The sequence below is a fragment of the Rhinichthys klamathensis genome, unplaced genomic scaffold (assembly GCF_029890125.1).
Source record: "Rhinichthys klamathensis goyatoka isolate OS25496 unplaced genomic scaffold, OSU_Roscu_1.1 h1tg000359l_1, whole genome shotgun sequence".
In the NCBI taxonomy this organism is placed as follows: domain Eukaryota; kingdom Metazoa; phylum Chordata; class Actinopteri; order Cypriniformes; family Leuciscidae; genus Rhinichthys; species Rhinichthys klamathensis.
In genome coordinates, this window is record NW_026606868.1 from 447,407 (window position 1) to 464,717 (window position 17,311).

General features: G+C 39.6%; 1 protein-coding gene across 16 annotated transcripts in view; it reads right to left on the reverse strand.

Moving 5' to 3' along the window:
• mef2d (myocyte enhancer factor 2d) overlaps positions 1-17,311 on the reverse strand; it is a 60,445-nt gene that overhangs the window by 6,997 nt on the left and 36,137 nt on the right. For 3 of the 16 annotated variants that reach the window (XM_056233088.1, XM_056233080.1, XM_056233081.1), the window contains exons 5-11: positions 12,844-13,051; positions 11,052-11,108; positions 7,762-7,940; positions 5,581-5,611; positions 3,151-3,273; positions 2,280-2,496; positions 477-545 (exon numbers count right to left, since the gene is read on the reverse strand). In XM_056233088.1, coding sequence (XP_056089063.1) covers positions 477-545; positions 2,280-2,496; positions 3,151-3,273; positions 5,581-5,611; positions 7,762-7,940; positions 11,052-11,108; positions 12,844-13,051 — 884 coding nt within the window. Of the gene's footprint in view, positions 1-476; positions 546-2,279; positions 2,497-3,150; positions 3,274-5,580; positions 5,612-7,760; positions 7,941-11,051; positions 11,109-12,843; positions 13,052-17,311 lie in introns of all 16 variants that reach the window. The other 13 variants (XM_056233091.1, XM_056233093.1, XM_056233094.1 and 10 more) reach the window with 7 other exon arrangements.

Below are 17,311 nucleotides of genomic sequence, written 5' to 3' on the forward strand. Positions count from 1 at the left end.
TGTGGCCATGCAGCAGGTTACAAACGGACGGACGAATGAACCCCAGAGAGTCCTGACCCACTTGGGAGGACATGATGGAGATGTCTGTCCTACTTTTAAATTCTAATCTTTACCTGCTCAGTTATCAGGGCACCAATGTGCTAGATTCATTAGAAAAAAGGATTGTGTAAATCTGTTTGTCGCGCACAGGACACTGGACAATAAGCAATGAACAAGAAAAAGATTAAAAAAAGACAAAAAAGTTGGATTTAATGAAGAGAGACTCAGATGAAATGGTCATCTGCGAGACGACGAAAGCGTGAACATTCTTCAGCATGGCCAGAGACGGTAACCATGACAACTAGGCCGTGGCAGGTGACAGACAGGACAGCGGTGCATAATAGGCCGACACAGAGCACCCACAGAATATGACTGGCTAACACAGAGAGCCCACGGTTTGACTGGCGGACACAGAGTGCCCATGGGACCCCATTCACCTGAGATTAGCAGCTAGACCAGAGATGCAGTGAGCCATCTCTCCGTTCTGTTTGTCTGAGCCCCACATGCTGTAAACAAATGAGAGAGAGCACACAAACACACGGCAGGTTAGACCTGCTCCAGAAATCTGAAAATCTGTACACAGCATTAACAGAAGCGAACAGTCACGCTAATGAAAGCGTAGCGCAGCGCTAACCCCGCTGTTAGCAGGCATTAAAGGCAGGCAAGAACACCTCGATGTTCGCCCCCCATAGGGAGGAGAGAAAGAGGAAGAAAAAGAGGAAAACGTCTATGTGAGACCGAAAGAGAGTTATTTAGGTCAATCTCCAAGGGAGAATACGCAGGCTTTAGGTTGTGTGCTACCGATGATCGTTAGATCGTTCTTGTTCAAGTGATTGCTAATATGAGATCATGACCGCTGAAGGCAATTGAAAAAGAAAAAAAAAACCTGAGCAAATTCACAGCAAGGTAGATGTATGTGTCGTGCTAATAATGCAGCGTACAGCTGCCCTTGACCTGAGCCGTGGGCTATTATGTGATGCATAAAGAGAAAATAGGTAGCGCAGGCATTCAGCTGTTCTGCCCTGTACATTTTATTCACATCCTGAACATGAAAAATCATATTCAGGCTGTCTAGATGCCCCTGTAACACAGTTTTGAGTTATAGAGCAGTAGCTATGTTCTCTCTATAGCTGATAGAACCGTAACACTTTAATCAAGTTGTACTTTGTGTCTCTCTGCTCTATCTAGTGGGAATAAAATTGCAGATTAATATGTAATAATTCCCAACAGTTTACAGTGGACACGTGTCAAAATGTATGAGCTGACTACCTAGACAATAATGCCCAAAAATTCTGTCTAGGAAGGACACTAGTTTGTGCTAATGCAGTTTCTAAAAAATGAATGTTAGCTTAACGCTAAATGCTAACACTTTACATTAAGGTTTAATTCATTATTCCATCATGTATCATGAATTGACAATGAACAATTTTTTTTACAGCATTTATCATTTAATTAATAATAATTTAACTAAATTTATTTATACATCTTGCAATATTGAAATGTATTAATTTGTGTAGAAACTAACATAATACATTAAATGAATAAATGCTGTAAACATGCATTTTTCAGTCTCTTATGCTCACCAAGGCTGCCTTTATTTGATCAAAAATACAGTAAAAACAGCAATATTGTGAATTATTATTACAATTTAAAATAACTGCTTTCTACTTGAAATATTTTAAAATAGTCCTGTGATCTAAGCTGAATTTTCAGCATCATTACTCCAGTCGTCAGTGTCACATGATCCTTCAGAAATCACTCTAATATGCGGATTTGCTGCTCAACATCATTGAAATCAATGTTGAAAATGTTTTAAAAGATCAACATTAAATCTTTTGTAAAATTATAAACGTCTGGGAATTTTGAACAATTGAATGCATTCTTGCTGAATAAAAGTAAGGTCAGTAAGATTTGAATAAACTTCTGAACTATAGAGTATTTAAAATTTTATTTCATGTTATCTTTTGCATTAACTATGTTAACATATATATTTGATTGTAAAGTGTTGGCCACTAAACTTATATCTAGTTAGATGTAGCTAAAGGGTAAACAAAGACAATCGAAGAGTTTTAGCTCAAGACTAGAGGGGAGTATATCACTAAAACTTCTCTCCACTGTAGACAGGAAGTAGATGTGGTGCATGTGGCCTCACACTATGGACATGTGGTTAGAGAAGAACCAGGTGCATGTGTGAGTAGGTGAGAGCAAGAGACAGAGTTTGTAAAAGGCATGAGACATACACAAGATTACTGAGGGAGGCCAGAGTTAGCTGCTGTGGCTGTTGCTGCTGCTGTTGTTGCTGCTGCTGAGACTGTTGCTGGGATACGGATGGCTGCTGCTGTTGTTGCTGGGATACGGATGGCTGCTGTTGCCAAGTGGTCATGTTGCTTGGCAACAGTGCACCCGACGGCGTAAAGGCCTGGAGGGCTGTGAGATCTGCACTTGTTAGCTGGTACTCTGCATGAAAACAAAGAAGAACATTTAATGTAAATTTATTTACTGAATTCTATTTATGGCCTCTGATTACTATAGTTGTGATAATATAACATCTATATTCAGTTATCGTTTCTTTTTATGCTCCAAATAAATTCCAGTGATAAATCTAGCCTCGAAAGAGAGGTAAGGAATGGGTGTGAAAGAATGAACGAGAGCAAGTAAGGGCCTGCTCACATATCGCGTCTTTTGCGCGCTCAAGTTCGTTATTTCAAATGTAGGCGCGCGGTATGCGCGCTCATAATGGAAGCGACGCGGTCGCGGTGCGACGCGCTCGTTTTTTTCCAAGCGCGTCCGCGCCGCATCGAGATAAAAACATCTCAACTTTTCAGAATGCCGCAAGCACACCATAAGCGCACCTTGGGTCACATGACAAGAACCAACCGGAGCACAACCGCCCTAGCGCTTTGGAAAAAGGAGAACGCGGCGCGCCCAGCGTTTTCTAAGTGTTTTAGGCGCTATATGTGAATGGCGCCTAAAAGAGATAAATGGACCATGGTCTCTGCAAGCATCTGTCTGGAGTGTTAACTAAAGCATGGCCGTGTTTATTTCTCTGGAATCTGTGCTGGCCTGCAAAGTGACGGATGTCTTGGCTTCTCCCTATGATGTCACTCTCACCTGTGTTGTAGGCGGTTTGCATGGAGAATGGAGTCAGGAGACTTGGCGTTGCCACGGAAACCACTGGTGTGGTAAGAGGCTGGGTCACTTGAGAGGCGCCTAACCGCTGAGCGTTCTGGAAAGCCAGAGAGAGAGAAAAACAGAGAGAGATAGAGTCAAAAGTACCAAGAGTTGACTTTCCGGGCAAGGAAAGAAAGGACACAAACACCTCTGGAAGACTTGTGTATGTACACAATCTTCAAATTCCAGACACTTCTGAAGATTAAATAGATTAGATCATCATAGGCACGGTTTCACAGACAGGGTTTAAACTAAGCCAGGATTAGACCTTAGTTCAATTAGGACATATAAGTAGCTTTTATAAACGTGCCTTAGAAAAAAAAACATTACTGCTGTGCATCTTGAGACAAAACAATGGCACTGACATATTTTAAGATACGCGAGTGCAAGTTGCTTTCAGTTAAAACAGCTCAAACAAGCATTTTAGTCAGGGACTAATCTTAAACCTTGTCTGTGAATCCGGGGGTTAAAATACTAAAAGCCATCTTAAGAATAGTAATAATCAACCAGTCCATATAAACAACAACATAAGCTCCACAGCTTCAGACTGTCACTCTAAACATCTCTCTAGACTCTAAGCTGAGTGTAAAACAGTAGCTGCGTTTACATGGACCCTAATAATCCGGTTGTAATCAGCACAGTTGTAATAAAAAAAGTCATATGTAACTACGCCAATCAGAATGAATTGGCCAAAACCGATTAAAATGTCCTTCGGATTGTAAGGCGTGGTTTAAACCTTTCCTAATCCGATCGAGAGGACATGTAAACACTTGATCGGATTGAAAACTTGGAAAGTACTGCGCATGGGCAATGACGCAGAGATGGCGTAATTCGCGTCATTCTAAAATTCATCGTCTGTGAAGTGGAGCAGGACAATGTCCCACCAGTCCATGTCTCGGACTCTCATCCACAGACAGTTTGTTTTAGGGCGCGAGAAGAGGTGTTCTTACTTCTTGATAAATACAAGCAGCATGGGACAACGGTTCATGTGCTCGTCGTCTCCTTACTAGGACCCGACATAGATAAATATTAAGTCTGCTCTTTAAAACAGAAAATAAGCAATCTAGTAGGTTAGTATGATCAAACAGCAAGAAACTCTATATTCGTGCACTGTGCGCATGTCAAAAAATTTTTTTTTTTGCTTGTGACAAGTTTGTGACACAAACGCGCACATCAACCCAGTCACGTTATTTGGAGTTCATGTAAACACTACGTTCGGATTCATCAATCAACAATGAAACAAAAGGTGTCCATGTAAATGTAGCTACTGAGATAAATGTCCTACAACTCTGAAGAGCTCAACAATAAGGATGGTCAAGGGCCAGCCTGAAAGTGTTTCGGGTCAGCTGGATGATCTGTCAGAACAGCTTTTGGTTTTGTATGATGTATTGAGCATTGTTGTGAATTCTACTCATTTAAATATGGACCAAGGAAATTTATGAGGACATTGATGAGGACCTTTGATAGTCTTAGAAGTATCCAAAATGGTAATGTTTTACACCATATATATATATATGTTTATGCGTGTAATCATATTATGGGGTGGGGCTGTTGAAAATGTTGGCTTGGGAATTAAAAATTCACCACACACACACACAAAAATCCTCATTGTTGAGCCCTTATCTGAATCATGCAAGAAAAAAAAAAAAAAAACACTTCACTACAAAACACAAGATAACAAAATGCAGACTGGGTCTTCAGGGTAAACCAGCGTCAAACATTCACATTTAAACCCCTCTTAATTTTACAAGGGGATAAAGATAGAGGCCACTTTTACAGTCAACAGACTCCCATGATTCATGCACACACTCACAGATACAGATGCTGAGATGACTGAAACCCCCCCCCAAAACTCAGATGGACATGCACTACACTTAATGTGTCATTGGACAACAATCATTAGAGGAAAAGACATCAAGAAGTGAAAGAAGGTGGGAGAGAGACAGACAGACAAATTGATCTTTGGAGTGAGGGCTTCTGCTCCGATGCGCTCCACGTTTGATCTAGTGTGTCTGACTCATGTGAGATCAACCCATGCATATGTGCATTTCGCCTTGAGTGTGTGTGTGCATTCATTTAAAACTGCACACAATAATCAGGCAGTCAGCCTGCAACTGAATAAACAGCACGCATTTAACTCCAATTCACTGACCGCCAATTAGATCATAAATGAAAAACAGTGTATTCTTCAATACAATAAAAAACTGTTTAAGCACAGTCATTACAATTTGATCAGTGAAAAATGCAGTGTATAAAAAAATTGACAGAAAATGACACGTTAAATACACATCCATAAATCATTCGTCAAACATTTGTTTGTGAAATGAGACCGTTCACAGCACAACAGTCAAAGGAATTGAGCTGTATTCACCTCACTCACCAACTCCAGCTCTTCATCTGTCTGCGAGGCCAGAAACAAATAGAAAACAGAGATTACAACTCCAACACACACACAAGCCCCGTTTTACACTTGGTTTCCATCTCGATACGAACACAACTGGCAGTAACCACTTCTGATCAGATTTCATGTGAAGGGTCTCAGACCTCATGACTGCATATATTACTCACTACATCAGCATGACACTGCATGTTTATAGCACAATTATTGGAGGCATACTGTTACTTCCAAATATACTTTTTAAATGTTAAACTAATTGAAAATATTTACTAATAAAAAAAACCAATGATGATTATTTAAATAATCACTGCATGTTATGCACACACAATATATACAGTAGTGGCCAAATGCAATGTCCAGAGGGGATTTGTTTTTAATGACTATTACTATGACTATAATAAATATTAGGGAAGAACAAAACACTAAACTTGGTTAAGGTATTTATTATCTGACAAAATTACTTGGTAAAAAAAGGCAAACTACAGCTACAGGTTTTATTTTTACTACACAAAAAAAAAAATGCATAGAAAAGCAAAAAGCTCAAAGAGAAAAGCATACACTGACTACATCATAATCAGTTATTAATATTTCATTGGTTCACTCTCTTGTTTTTGCAAGTGTTAATAATTTCTTTGTATGACAGCCTGGCCAAAAAATAAGTCTGCAAAATTTGGCATGTTTCATTGCGTTATCACTAATAAAACAATTGACTCGAAGCACAACTGTGCAATATGCTTACAAAGTCTTTAACAAATTTTGAATAATATTTCGAAGATGTAATTTTTCCGAGGCTGGGCATCACTTTTGGCCACTACTGTGTGTATATTAGGGGTGTACCGGTACATGTATTCGTCCCGAACCATACGGTACGGACGTCATGGTTCGTTGCATGCAGTCGCACAACAAATACATTCAGTCTTTCAGTCCAATCCAGAAGGGGGCGCGTGCGACAATGCAACACTGTTTGCTACCAGTAAAAAGCGGAGAAGAAGAAGAGATGATGATCGATTCAACTGTGGAAAGATATCAATAAAACAGCTTGAGAATAATATCTCAAGTAGCATTACATTTAGCTCAGCTTTAGCTTTAGCTTTAGTGTCGACAAGAGGTTAGTTCGCCAGAGAAATGAACTCTAGAGAAAAGCATTTCGTATATACAGTATATGCACTATATTAGCCTATTCATTATATTTACTTAAATATATCCCCCTGTAGTCAACCATTTTATCCCTTAAAACTCATCTTTGATCACCAAAATCACATATTTAAGCTTTAATTCCTTGGAAAAAGTTTGAATGTAACTCTACACCCTTGCTTCATTTAGTATACACGGTTCTATGAATATGCAAATTAGCTTCCCCTCCACTCACTCACACCAGCTCAGAGATCCACTCATTGATTACAGTTTTTTTTAATTATTATATCTAAAAATAAATAGCAACTGAATTTAATAATTTGGGCTCTGTTTTTAATTGTAACATTTAATATTATAGTAATGTGTAATTAAGGGCTCCCTAAATAGTTTACAGTATTATCCAAGATAGACTTTTTTATCCTTAATCACATTTTAATTATAATTAAATTCATTTAAACACAGAGACAATTTTGTGTTTAGTTTACTTCCCCCTGTGTTCCGAACCACAACTTAAACCAAGGTACGTACCGAACCGCCATGTTTGTGTACCGTTACACACCCCTAGTGTGTATATACATATACATTTTTTATATATACACACATAAAAAAAAAGAAAAAGCTGCTTGAAACCAGCAAAGTTTAAAAAACCTTAATCTACAAATTAGTAGTGTATTGCAATGACAAATTTTCTTGTACTCACTTACACGTGTATTTAGTACTGCTCACTTGTGAACGGATCACAACACAAGGTGTAAACGAGGTCACACATACACACACACACAACACATACTGAGAGCAGACAGACAGACAGACAGACAGACAGACGTATATGAATCAGCTCAGTCTATCTGACAGCTTTACTTTCGCTTCCCTTCTCATGGTCCTCGTGAGAAATTCTTGTGTAGAATAACAATGAGAGCATTAGCCCTCATATGTTTTCGTTATGCTGTAACATAGCTTCGAGATTTGATCAAGTTTGAGCCAACAAGTCTCTTGTAGAGCAATGTGGAAGTGCTCACCAGCTGCATGAGACCCTTGCTGCTCTGAGAGGTGATGACTCGAAGGTCCGGTTTGCGACTGTTCACCATCTGAGTGCTGGGTGGAGGGGGAGATTTAGCCGGGACTACTTTCCCCATGCTGTTGCCGTTGGAGACTGAGAGGAGTCCTGGGGAGGCCCTGGCACTGACGTAACCATTGGCTACAGAACAAGAAAGAAAATGAGGAGAAGACAGAGAAATGTCAACGGAGAGATTTACAAATAAAGACCTTGGTTGCTTTCTTTCTCATCGACCCTAAGAAACACTTGTGCATTTTATGAAAACAAAATGAAGATACACGACTGAGTTCATATTTTCTGTAATTTGTATTGATGAGAAAAACACAATAATTACCCACCAGGGAAAAATAATCCTATTAGGGTCTCCCTCACCACGGCAGATGTGTTTTCCAACACTTTGTGCTGCAAACTAAATCCTCTGTTTTTTTTTTGGGATTACAACTCTATTATGTTGTAATTGGAGGATTAATAATGACTGTTTTTTAGGTTGGAGAACTGCATTCCTTTATGGGAGGAAACAGACGCACAAGAAGACGCACACAGGGAAGGGATCGGTGGGATCTAACTGACACTAGTTTATCCTGTTCCTCGACTTTCTTCTCAGCTTTGTTATTGAAATATTTTCGCTCTATTTTGTTTATGACGTTGTAGCACTTGTAATGCTTGATCTAATCTGACTCAAGGGCAGTGTTTTCACAGGAAGGCAAAATATGTGTGTGATTGTGTTTTAGAGCATGGCTGAGAAATAGATAGAGAGAGAGACTGGGGATTTTCCCAATGTTTTCCCACATTCTGGAACCAAATAACACTATTCTCCCAACACAACTTGAACGTCACTCACTAGTGCTATGGCAACCCACTGATGTCTCAGCTGAACAGAAATATCCCAAATATTTATACTACAAATATTTTTAGCAATGCTATTTTAACTTTCTGCTGTAGGGGAGACAGGATTGGTTGGCGACAAGATTTTGATGGCACAGGGTAAATTTCTGGGTCATAATATGGTGCTGTTACAATGTAACATGAAAGTTTGTCATCTAGATTCACACTCACGGATTCTAAGACATCTCATAAAGACTAAAACAAACAAACAAAAATTAATAAAGTATTTACATTTGAAAAAATATGAAAATACATGAAATGGGTTAATTAATTGAAAAAGGAACCAGTTATATTCAGATATAAGTCTGATAAATTATGAGTTCTGACAAACTTTATTTATGAAAAGAGTGTAATCTGGTTTATAAAAATACCAACAATGATTATATAATGTATATATATATATAAAAAACCAATCTGAATTAATCATCATATCAGACAATAATTATATTAATTGTAAAAACAATATTATTTTTAGTTTATCATTTTAACACGGTCAACCACCCCCACAATCTGTGCCAACTGTGTTCAAACATATTTAAATCATTTTTACATTAAACTTTTTTTTTTACTCAAGAATGTACACTTTCTTTTTTTACATTGCTGGATCCTCTTAATATTTTTAACACCAGAGATTTTGAATAAAGTATGAAAACTCTGCCAATCAATCCCAGTATCCCCTACTGCTTCTAAAATGTGCGGTGTGTTGACGCTTTAAAAAAACTACATTAATACACTAAATTAAAATAAAGTCTATCAAAAGTAGATGTCCTCAGTTTCTGAATGATTTAAGAGTTTCAGACTAGAGAGACTTTTGCAGTTTGATATTTTATCCTATCGGAGCTCCGGTTACAGGGCAACAACAACTGCGTTTTGCTCTGCTAGACGTGTGTGTGTGAACAACAACCGCGTCAGCAGCTCTGAATGGAAAGAGATTGCAAAGGGAGCTGCAATTCCTTGGCAGCAGAGAAGAGACGTGCTCAGCTGTTCTCTGCCCCAGGAAACACAGCTTTAAGATCAGTCTGGTTTTTAGAGGGTGCTGGGACAGAAACATGTGTATAAACACACTTGTTTATGCTCTATGAACTTGGGTCAGAGAGTATAATGGTAAATACATTAGATATGAGTGTGTATATGTGAGTGTGCTGTGTTAGTAAATAAGTGTGTTGGTTGTAAGCCCCGGCCTCTGTTAATCTCCACTTCAAAGGTCTGACTGCCTTTTTCTTTTCATCTCTGTCTCTGTCCATGTCTCTCTCGCTCTCTGTCCCTCTCTCTCATGGGAATGGTAGGAATGCTACATGACGTCAATGCTGACATTCCCAGAGCAACAGCTGAGAATGGAGGGAAGGGAGGAGAAATGTACAGAGAGAGAGAGCGAGAGAGAGCAAATGAGAGACAAGGATTGGTAATGGACAAGGAAAAGCAGTAAGATTATGTCAATAATCTTTTTTGTTTCATTTTAACAGGCTTTCATGCTTGGTCAAATTTAGGTTTAAGTTAAAAAGTTGGCCTAAAGCTTTAAAAAAAAGTTAAGTCTAAAAAAAGAAAGAAAAAAAGGGCACGCAATACCAAATGTGCCATTTTGTGGAATGTGCCAAAGAATACACACACAACCTCCACGAAACCATGGAAGTTATTCTTTTTAAGTGACTCCACAAAGGCCTTCAGCCTCTTTACTGATTAAATGTTCACATTTTAAATGCCCACTTAAAATGTCCATGAGACTTCATGTGCTCTTTGAAGATCAGAGGCAGGAGAACCAACAGCTGTCAGGGACTGTCAAGATTGGCTGGGAGGAGAGAAGGGAGTGTGACAGAGGGGGAGGGGAAGGGACGGAGCGTGCTGGTTTAAGCTGGGTATTCAGACTGTCATGTGTGAGATATGAAGAACAGCTGAGAGGGAAAGAGGATGAGAAGACAAGTATTCAGGAGCACAGAAACAGAAAAGAGACAAAAGCAAACGATAACAAAGGGAAATGGAAAGACGGAGTAGGAAAATTGACATGCATGGTGTTGACCCATAACATTTATGTCACTCGTGCCTCATGGTCCCATGAGGGTGTTTACAGGCATGCTTGGAGAGCAGAGTGTGAGCTTCAGCTGTCACGCGCGAACAGGTGTGTGAGCGTATGGTGGATGTCCGATAGTCTCTCTGATCACTCGCTTTCAGATTTTTGTGTCCGGACAACCTTCATAATCACAGTCAGATCAGATCATATCTTATCGGATGAGACTGAAAACCCTCGCTCCACTCTGCAGGTCTTAAACGTGCCCTTCAATTTGAAGCAGTTTGACTCAGACTGATGCATTATTCAGGTGAAAATGAAGAGGTTTTATTAGGGCCGTCTGGTTGGTAGGAGGGAAGACTTACCCACAGGGCTTGGGCATGCTCCGTTTGAATGGTTGAGGTCACCTCCCAGAAGGGCACCTGGAAAAAAGACAGAATAGCTTACAGGAAGGCTGAAATCTACAGACTACAGACTCTCTTTGTATTTTGGACCAAATGTAAGGAAATACATTTGACCCCAAACTTTTGAACGATATAGAGTGTATATATTGTACATGCTATTATACAATTGCCCATGTGCCCTTTTAAACACCATCTCATGTATGTTGCAAAAGCTGCGTCTACCACCATTCCTGCCTACAAAAGCTTCTAATCCATTCTAAAATGATTCGATCGAGCATTTTCTTCCTAACAGTGATTACGTTACGCGAGTCAGTAATCCTTCGAGTTTTCAAGGGTGCATCAGAACACATTAGCGTTTACACTACAAATTCGATATGCGTCCCCAACAACCTCCAAAGGTGGTTTGAGTGATCAGATCAAAATGAGATGCATTGAAGCTTGTTAACAACTGCATCTCTCGAGATGTTGATACCAGGTTTAAAACGACTTTAATCTGATGCTACAACAAGCTGATACTGAAATACTGAACAGAAAACTTCACCGAATGGGCTGAAGTGGGATTGCATGCCGTAGGGATGCATAAATATTAAAAGTCTGGTCAAGACAAAGGTGATAATTATTTTTATGTTAGGGCTGATAACCGATAAATGGCTGGTGTTACAATTACAGTTAGTTACAAAATACAAAAAAACACTACAATAAGGTTTTATTTATTATTGCTGGTTGATGCATTGAAGCAAAACACACAACAGGTCCATTAAAGGGGTCATGAATTGAGAAATCCAATTTTTGACATTTAAAGGAGCTGTATGTAAGATTGTGGCCAAAATTGGTACTGCAATCACTTTCAAATTACTGTAGAGCGGTGTATCCCCTCCCCCTCCCCCCTGACTCGAGGTTGCCAGATAGGCTGCAGGATCCAGCAGGAACGTAGGCTGCTACAAGGAGCTTTCAACTAGAGCAGAGCTGGTAACCCGGATGCCGAAACACTACTGACTTCGTGATTGGTAGATAGGTGGAGGGTGGGGCTTCAGGCCAAAACACAAGATGACAACATCAACATCAGTTGAGGGCTGCAACTGCACTTTTTAAATGACAATATCGTGGCCGTACTACTGTTGTCAGTGATATAAGTATTTGAAATGAACATGATTTCTTAATGTCTAGAGACATATCAGGGCCATTTTATGATTAATTGAAATACATTTCTTACATACAGCTCCTTTAAGACATAAAAATATCCTGTAAGTATCAGAACTTCCTTGTTAGTTCAAAAGGAGGCTGCCAAAACGACTCATTTTGAACCTTGTCACATTATGATGTCGATCGCTACTTTCCGACATACACCATGCATATCAAGTAAGGGTACTGTTGGCGGTGGAAACGCAAGCCAGATCAGGGTTTACCGTCCCGAATCGTACTGAACTGTCCTGTACCGCTCGGTGGAAACGAGGCATTAATGTAACTAAATGAAAGTGAAAGTGACATATGGAGGCCAAGTATGGTATCATACCAATATATTGCGCAAGCATTAATAAAAAGTGATCTGTACACTATGTAACCACTCCAGAGCAGAGTAGATGATGGTTTTGACAGACACTTTTAAGCATAAATCAGTGGTGTGTCTGAGTAACAGCTGCTCCGGGTAATCCGACACCCACAGGCAAACATTATAAGCGCATGTACACAACATGAGTTACTATTTCCTCCTTCCTGCTTTGCTTACGGGTACTCAGCACCATTGATCTTTTACCTGCGCTGGCAGGTCTCTGTGGCAGGCCTGGAGACACCGTGTTCCTCTGGAGCTGCGGTTGCTGTGGCGACAGCAGGCGCGGGTCTGAGAGAGTGGAGGTGACGAAGGAAGTGGTGACGAGGCTGCTGGGATTGCTGAATGGCAGAGGGCTCTGATTGGACACCGGTACTGTGACTGGCATGGAGAAAGTGGGTGGTGGCACTGTGGACTGAGAAAGCACAGATAGAGAGGGAAACCGTTAGCGGCTTTACTTCGCACACCTGCATGTACATCAAGACAACACACAAACGGACACACACCGGTTTTAATAGCATGCAGTGACTTGTGCAAACATCTCCGAAGCAGAGCATGTGAAGCTACGAGGTGCAGAGTTAATTTTGTAAGACTTAAAATCTGCTCGAATGGTCCAGACTGGAAACGAAAGGAACAGGAAAATTCTGGGAAGCTTTGCTCCACTTCCGTCCAGATTTCTCTGAATCATCCAGCATTTATAGTTACTGTATATTTTAACACTATTCGCTTATTACGTCGTGATGTAAGGAATATTGTTTCTCTAAATACTCATTTCAGTTGAGAATACAATTTCAACAGCAGTTTATGAGCACATTGTATTCATACCACACATTCAAGCTAAACTCACGGTGTACACACTACAGTCTCCAGGCATCCCAGACACTAGTATTTTAATGATTCATAAAAAATTAACAGTCTGGCCATCTGAGATTTCAGTATGGATACATTAGCACCATTTCTTGTTTGCTTTTGGCATCTGATAGAGCGTTTGGATCTGAAAACGTTTTGTTTTGTACCCCAGCAATATACTCAATTTTAGTCTGCAACAGTTGTCCTTAAACTGATAATATGGCTCTGGGGAATATCCCAGCGCTCAGGGTAGGTTCAGGTGTTTCAAACAAGGGGCATGTGGCCGTGACAACGCCTGAGTCAGCCGTTCTTCGTTCTCGTGCTTTCTGAAGCGCAATTAGCCAGCTTCGGCACTCAGCGTGGACTCAAACTGTCCAGATGCTCAGATGGAGACCCATTTTCCCATGATCCTCAGCAAAACCAGGGCCTCTAAAATTAGAATGTGGGCCACACTAGGCCTCCTGTGTTCTGAGTGGGACCCAGTTTGATAGTCTGGCTGTTTCTCTGTCCTTCTCCCTTTCTTCTGTAGCCTCTCTGTCTGAGCGTAGGCAGAAAAATGTAGTTTGAAGTACGATGATTATAGTCCCTAAGAGTGAGAACGTGGTTTTGACCTCCGTATATGGCTGTTAACAATAAATGGCCGGTATTACAATTCTGTGGTAACACTTTACAATAAGGTTCCATTAGTTAACATTGGTTAATGCATAAACTAACATTGAGCAATGTATCAATACTGTAACATGTATTGAATAATGAGCAATGCGTTACAGTATTTATTCAGCTTTTTTATCGTTAGTTAATAAAAATACAACTGTTCATTGTTAGTTAATGTAAGCTCAGATCCATTAAATAATTTGACTTTTGATTTTAATAATGTATTAGTAAATGTTGAAATGAATCAGGAGTAATAAATGCGTTAGAGGTATTTTTCATTGTTAGTTCATGTTGACTACCGGTAATGTTAACAAATTAAACTTAATTGTAAAGTGTTACCAATTCTATACTATTTTGCCTAATAAACCCCCCCCACAAAAAAACACTAAAATCAGCCATTTTTAAACATTGGGCAACACAAATTTATAATGTAGAGTATGATAATATAATATACAGGTGTGTATTTTATATTAGTTAAATATTACATTTAAGTGTAATAAAATTATTAGTGAGCGTTAGATGATAGCAAAGGTAATTTAAATGAAAAAAAAAAAAACAGGAAATGTCAAGCACTATTAAATATCCAATATCAACCAATACTGAATAAATTAAAATATAAAATACAGCTGGGTTTTGACCTCCGACAGCTTTGTTCTTATATAACAGTTTGGGTCTATGTCTTCTATAAAAACTGTTTTCGAAGAAATGACTCCTAATGAGAATCTAGTGATGCCAAAGCTATTTTAAAGGAATATTCCAGGGTAAATACATATGAGCTACAGTTCTAGAGGGAGTAACCCATGTAGCATAGCATGCTACTCACTAAGCCTGTGGACGAAACAGCAACTAAGTTCCAGCACTGCACGCAGGCCAGGCAGGGTGAAGGGAGGGCAGGGCAGAGTAGAGTCAGTGTGAGGCGAGCAGCTGGTTTTAAAATATGGAGCACCTAACACACCGCATCTGAATATATACACCAAAATCTAGTGTGCTAGTCTCCAATTTCTCAGCCAGAAAGTGCAATCTTACACATCTGAAATAGCCTTCAACAACTGAAGATAAACACAACAGACTGAAGAGAATATCGGTCTAGACACACAGACAAGCGATAGACAACTGTGACTGGAATGACACTTGGTACTGAAAAACAGTCTGTGTGACGTCGAGAAAGAGCGTGACCAGTGAAGTGAGAAAGACTGACTGGTTTGGGAAACAAGTTGGCAATTATATAAACATGAAGTCCTATTGGATTGGAGCTTACTGCAGATCACAGTGCACATGAGGAATGATCTTTCAGGGGCAATTTACTCAATAGATTTAAATGGGGTCTTATAATACAACCAAATCCGATCAAAAACTTTAGGCTGCATTTACACTGGCACAAAAAAATCTGATGTTTTTAAATCACATCTGACACAGATCGGAATTTGCCGCACACGTGTAAACACAAAAATCCGAACAAGATCCGACTTTTCCGCATTCCGTTTTGATCCACTTCCAAGTGCTGTTTAACACTATTACATACAGACGCAGGTAATTCACACTCACAATCTCTCTCTCGTTAATTTATTCAAATTAATTTAAATGAATGTAATCTTATCACGCTACTTTACTTCACTTCAGAATTCTAGATGTAACATCTAAATATCCAAAATCAACTGATATACTACCGTTCAAAAGTTTGGAGTCGGTAAGAATTTTTCATGTTTGTAAAAGAATTCTCTTATGCTCACCAAGGCTGCATTTATTGATCAAAAATATAGTAAAAACAGTAGTATTAGAAAATATTATTACAATTTAAAATAACTGTTTCTTTTTGAATCATTCCTTAACTGTGATGACAAAGCTGAATTTTCAGCATCATTACCACAGTCTTCAGTGTCACATGATTCTTCAGAAATCATTCTAACACGCTGATTTGGTGCTCAAGAAACATTTATTATTTCTATCAATGTTGAAAACAGCTGTGCTGTTAATATTTTAGTAGAACCATGATGCGTTTTTTCAGGATTCAAAAGAAAAGCAGTTAGTTGAAATAGAAACCTTTTGATCAATAGAATGCATCCTTGTACAATAAATGAAATTATTCAATTCTTTCAAAAAATATCCTGCTGACCCCAAACTTTTGAATGGTAGTGTATATCCAGTATAAACTGATTATAGCACTGATATTACTCCAAGTTGATATTAAAAACATTACCAGAAAAAAAGCTACCGTGTCTACTTAATGTTTCTTCAAAAAACAAACAACAACAACCTAAAGTAAATTTCCTCCACACAATCCAGCTTTTTCCACTGCAGGTTGCCAGACAGTTAGTGTCAGACCGTTAGTTGTGAATATCTAAAAACTCATTACAGACTGATCATTTTCCGGCCTGTTAAGTAGAGCTCGTAGTACACATGCTGCTGGGTGTCCCTAGCGAGAGGGATTAAGGTTTTAGCTTTGCTTCCTCGGGCGCTCATGCTGGGATTATGTGGCAGAGAAAGAGCGAGGTGCTGGATGACTCTCTTTGTGCTCCGGCTGGGGAATGGTGCACTGGGTGGAGAGCGGGATGGGTGCAAGAGAGAGGAAAACTGCCCCTTCGTCAGGCGACGAAACTCTTTTCAAGTTATTTCTCATTTCCAGTCCCATTAGCATTAAAGAGGAAAGAGAACACTAGTTACTACACTAATTCGTCTTTGCTGCCCACATCATGTTGAATCACGTTCACTATGTATATGATATCAAACTCGGGCCCACGATATATTGAGATAGCGAGCAGCACGTTCTTGTTTCTGTACCTCCTGAGAAGAGATTCCTCATGCAGGGCTCATGCATAAAGCATTTTTGACAGTGACTTAATGAAAATTATCTTCACTGACGCCTTAAACAGGACCCAGATGAGTCAGAAGTCTATTCCTGGCAAATGCGATACAAGCATCAGTCATCGCAGAAAACACGAAACAACAGCACACAGAATCAAGAGAGCTATAAATCACAAGCGCATTTGAAAAAGTGGATTGTGAGGATCAAAAGGGATGCGGCCCACACTGGCCCTCTCGCCCCCGACTGCCCTCTCCTTGCCCAAGCACACACATTCAGAGGGGATTGAGGGGTGGTAGGAGGGGAATGGGGTGAGAGATGGTTGCTAGGTGCTCTGTGAGTTGGTTGCCGGGCCGACAGCAGGCTGTGTGA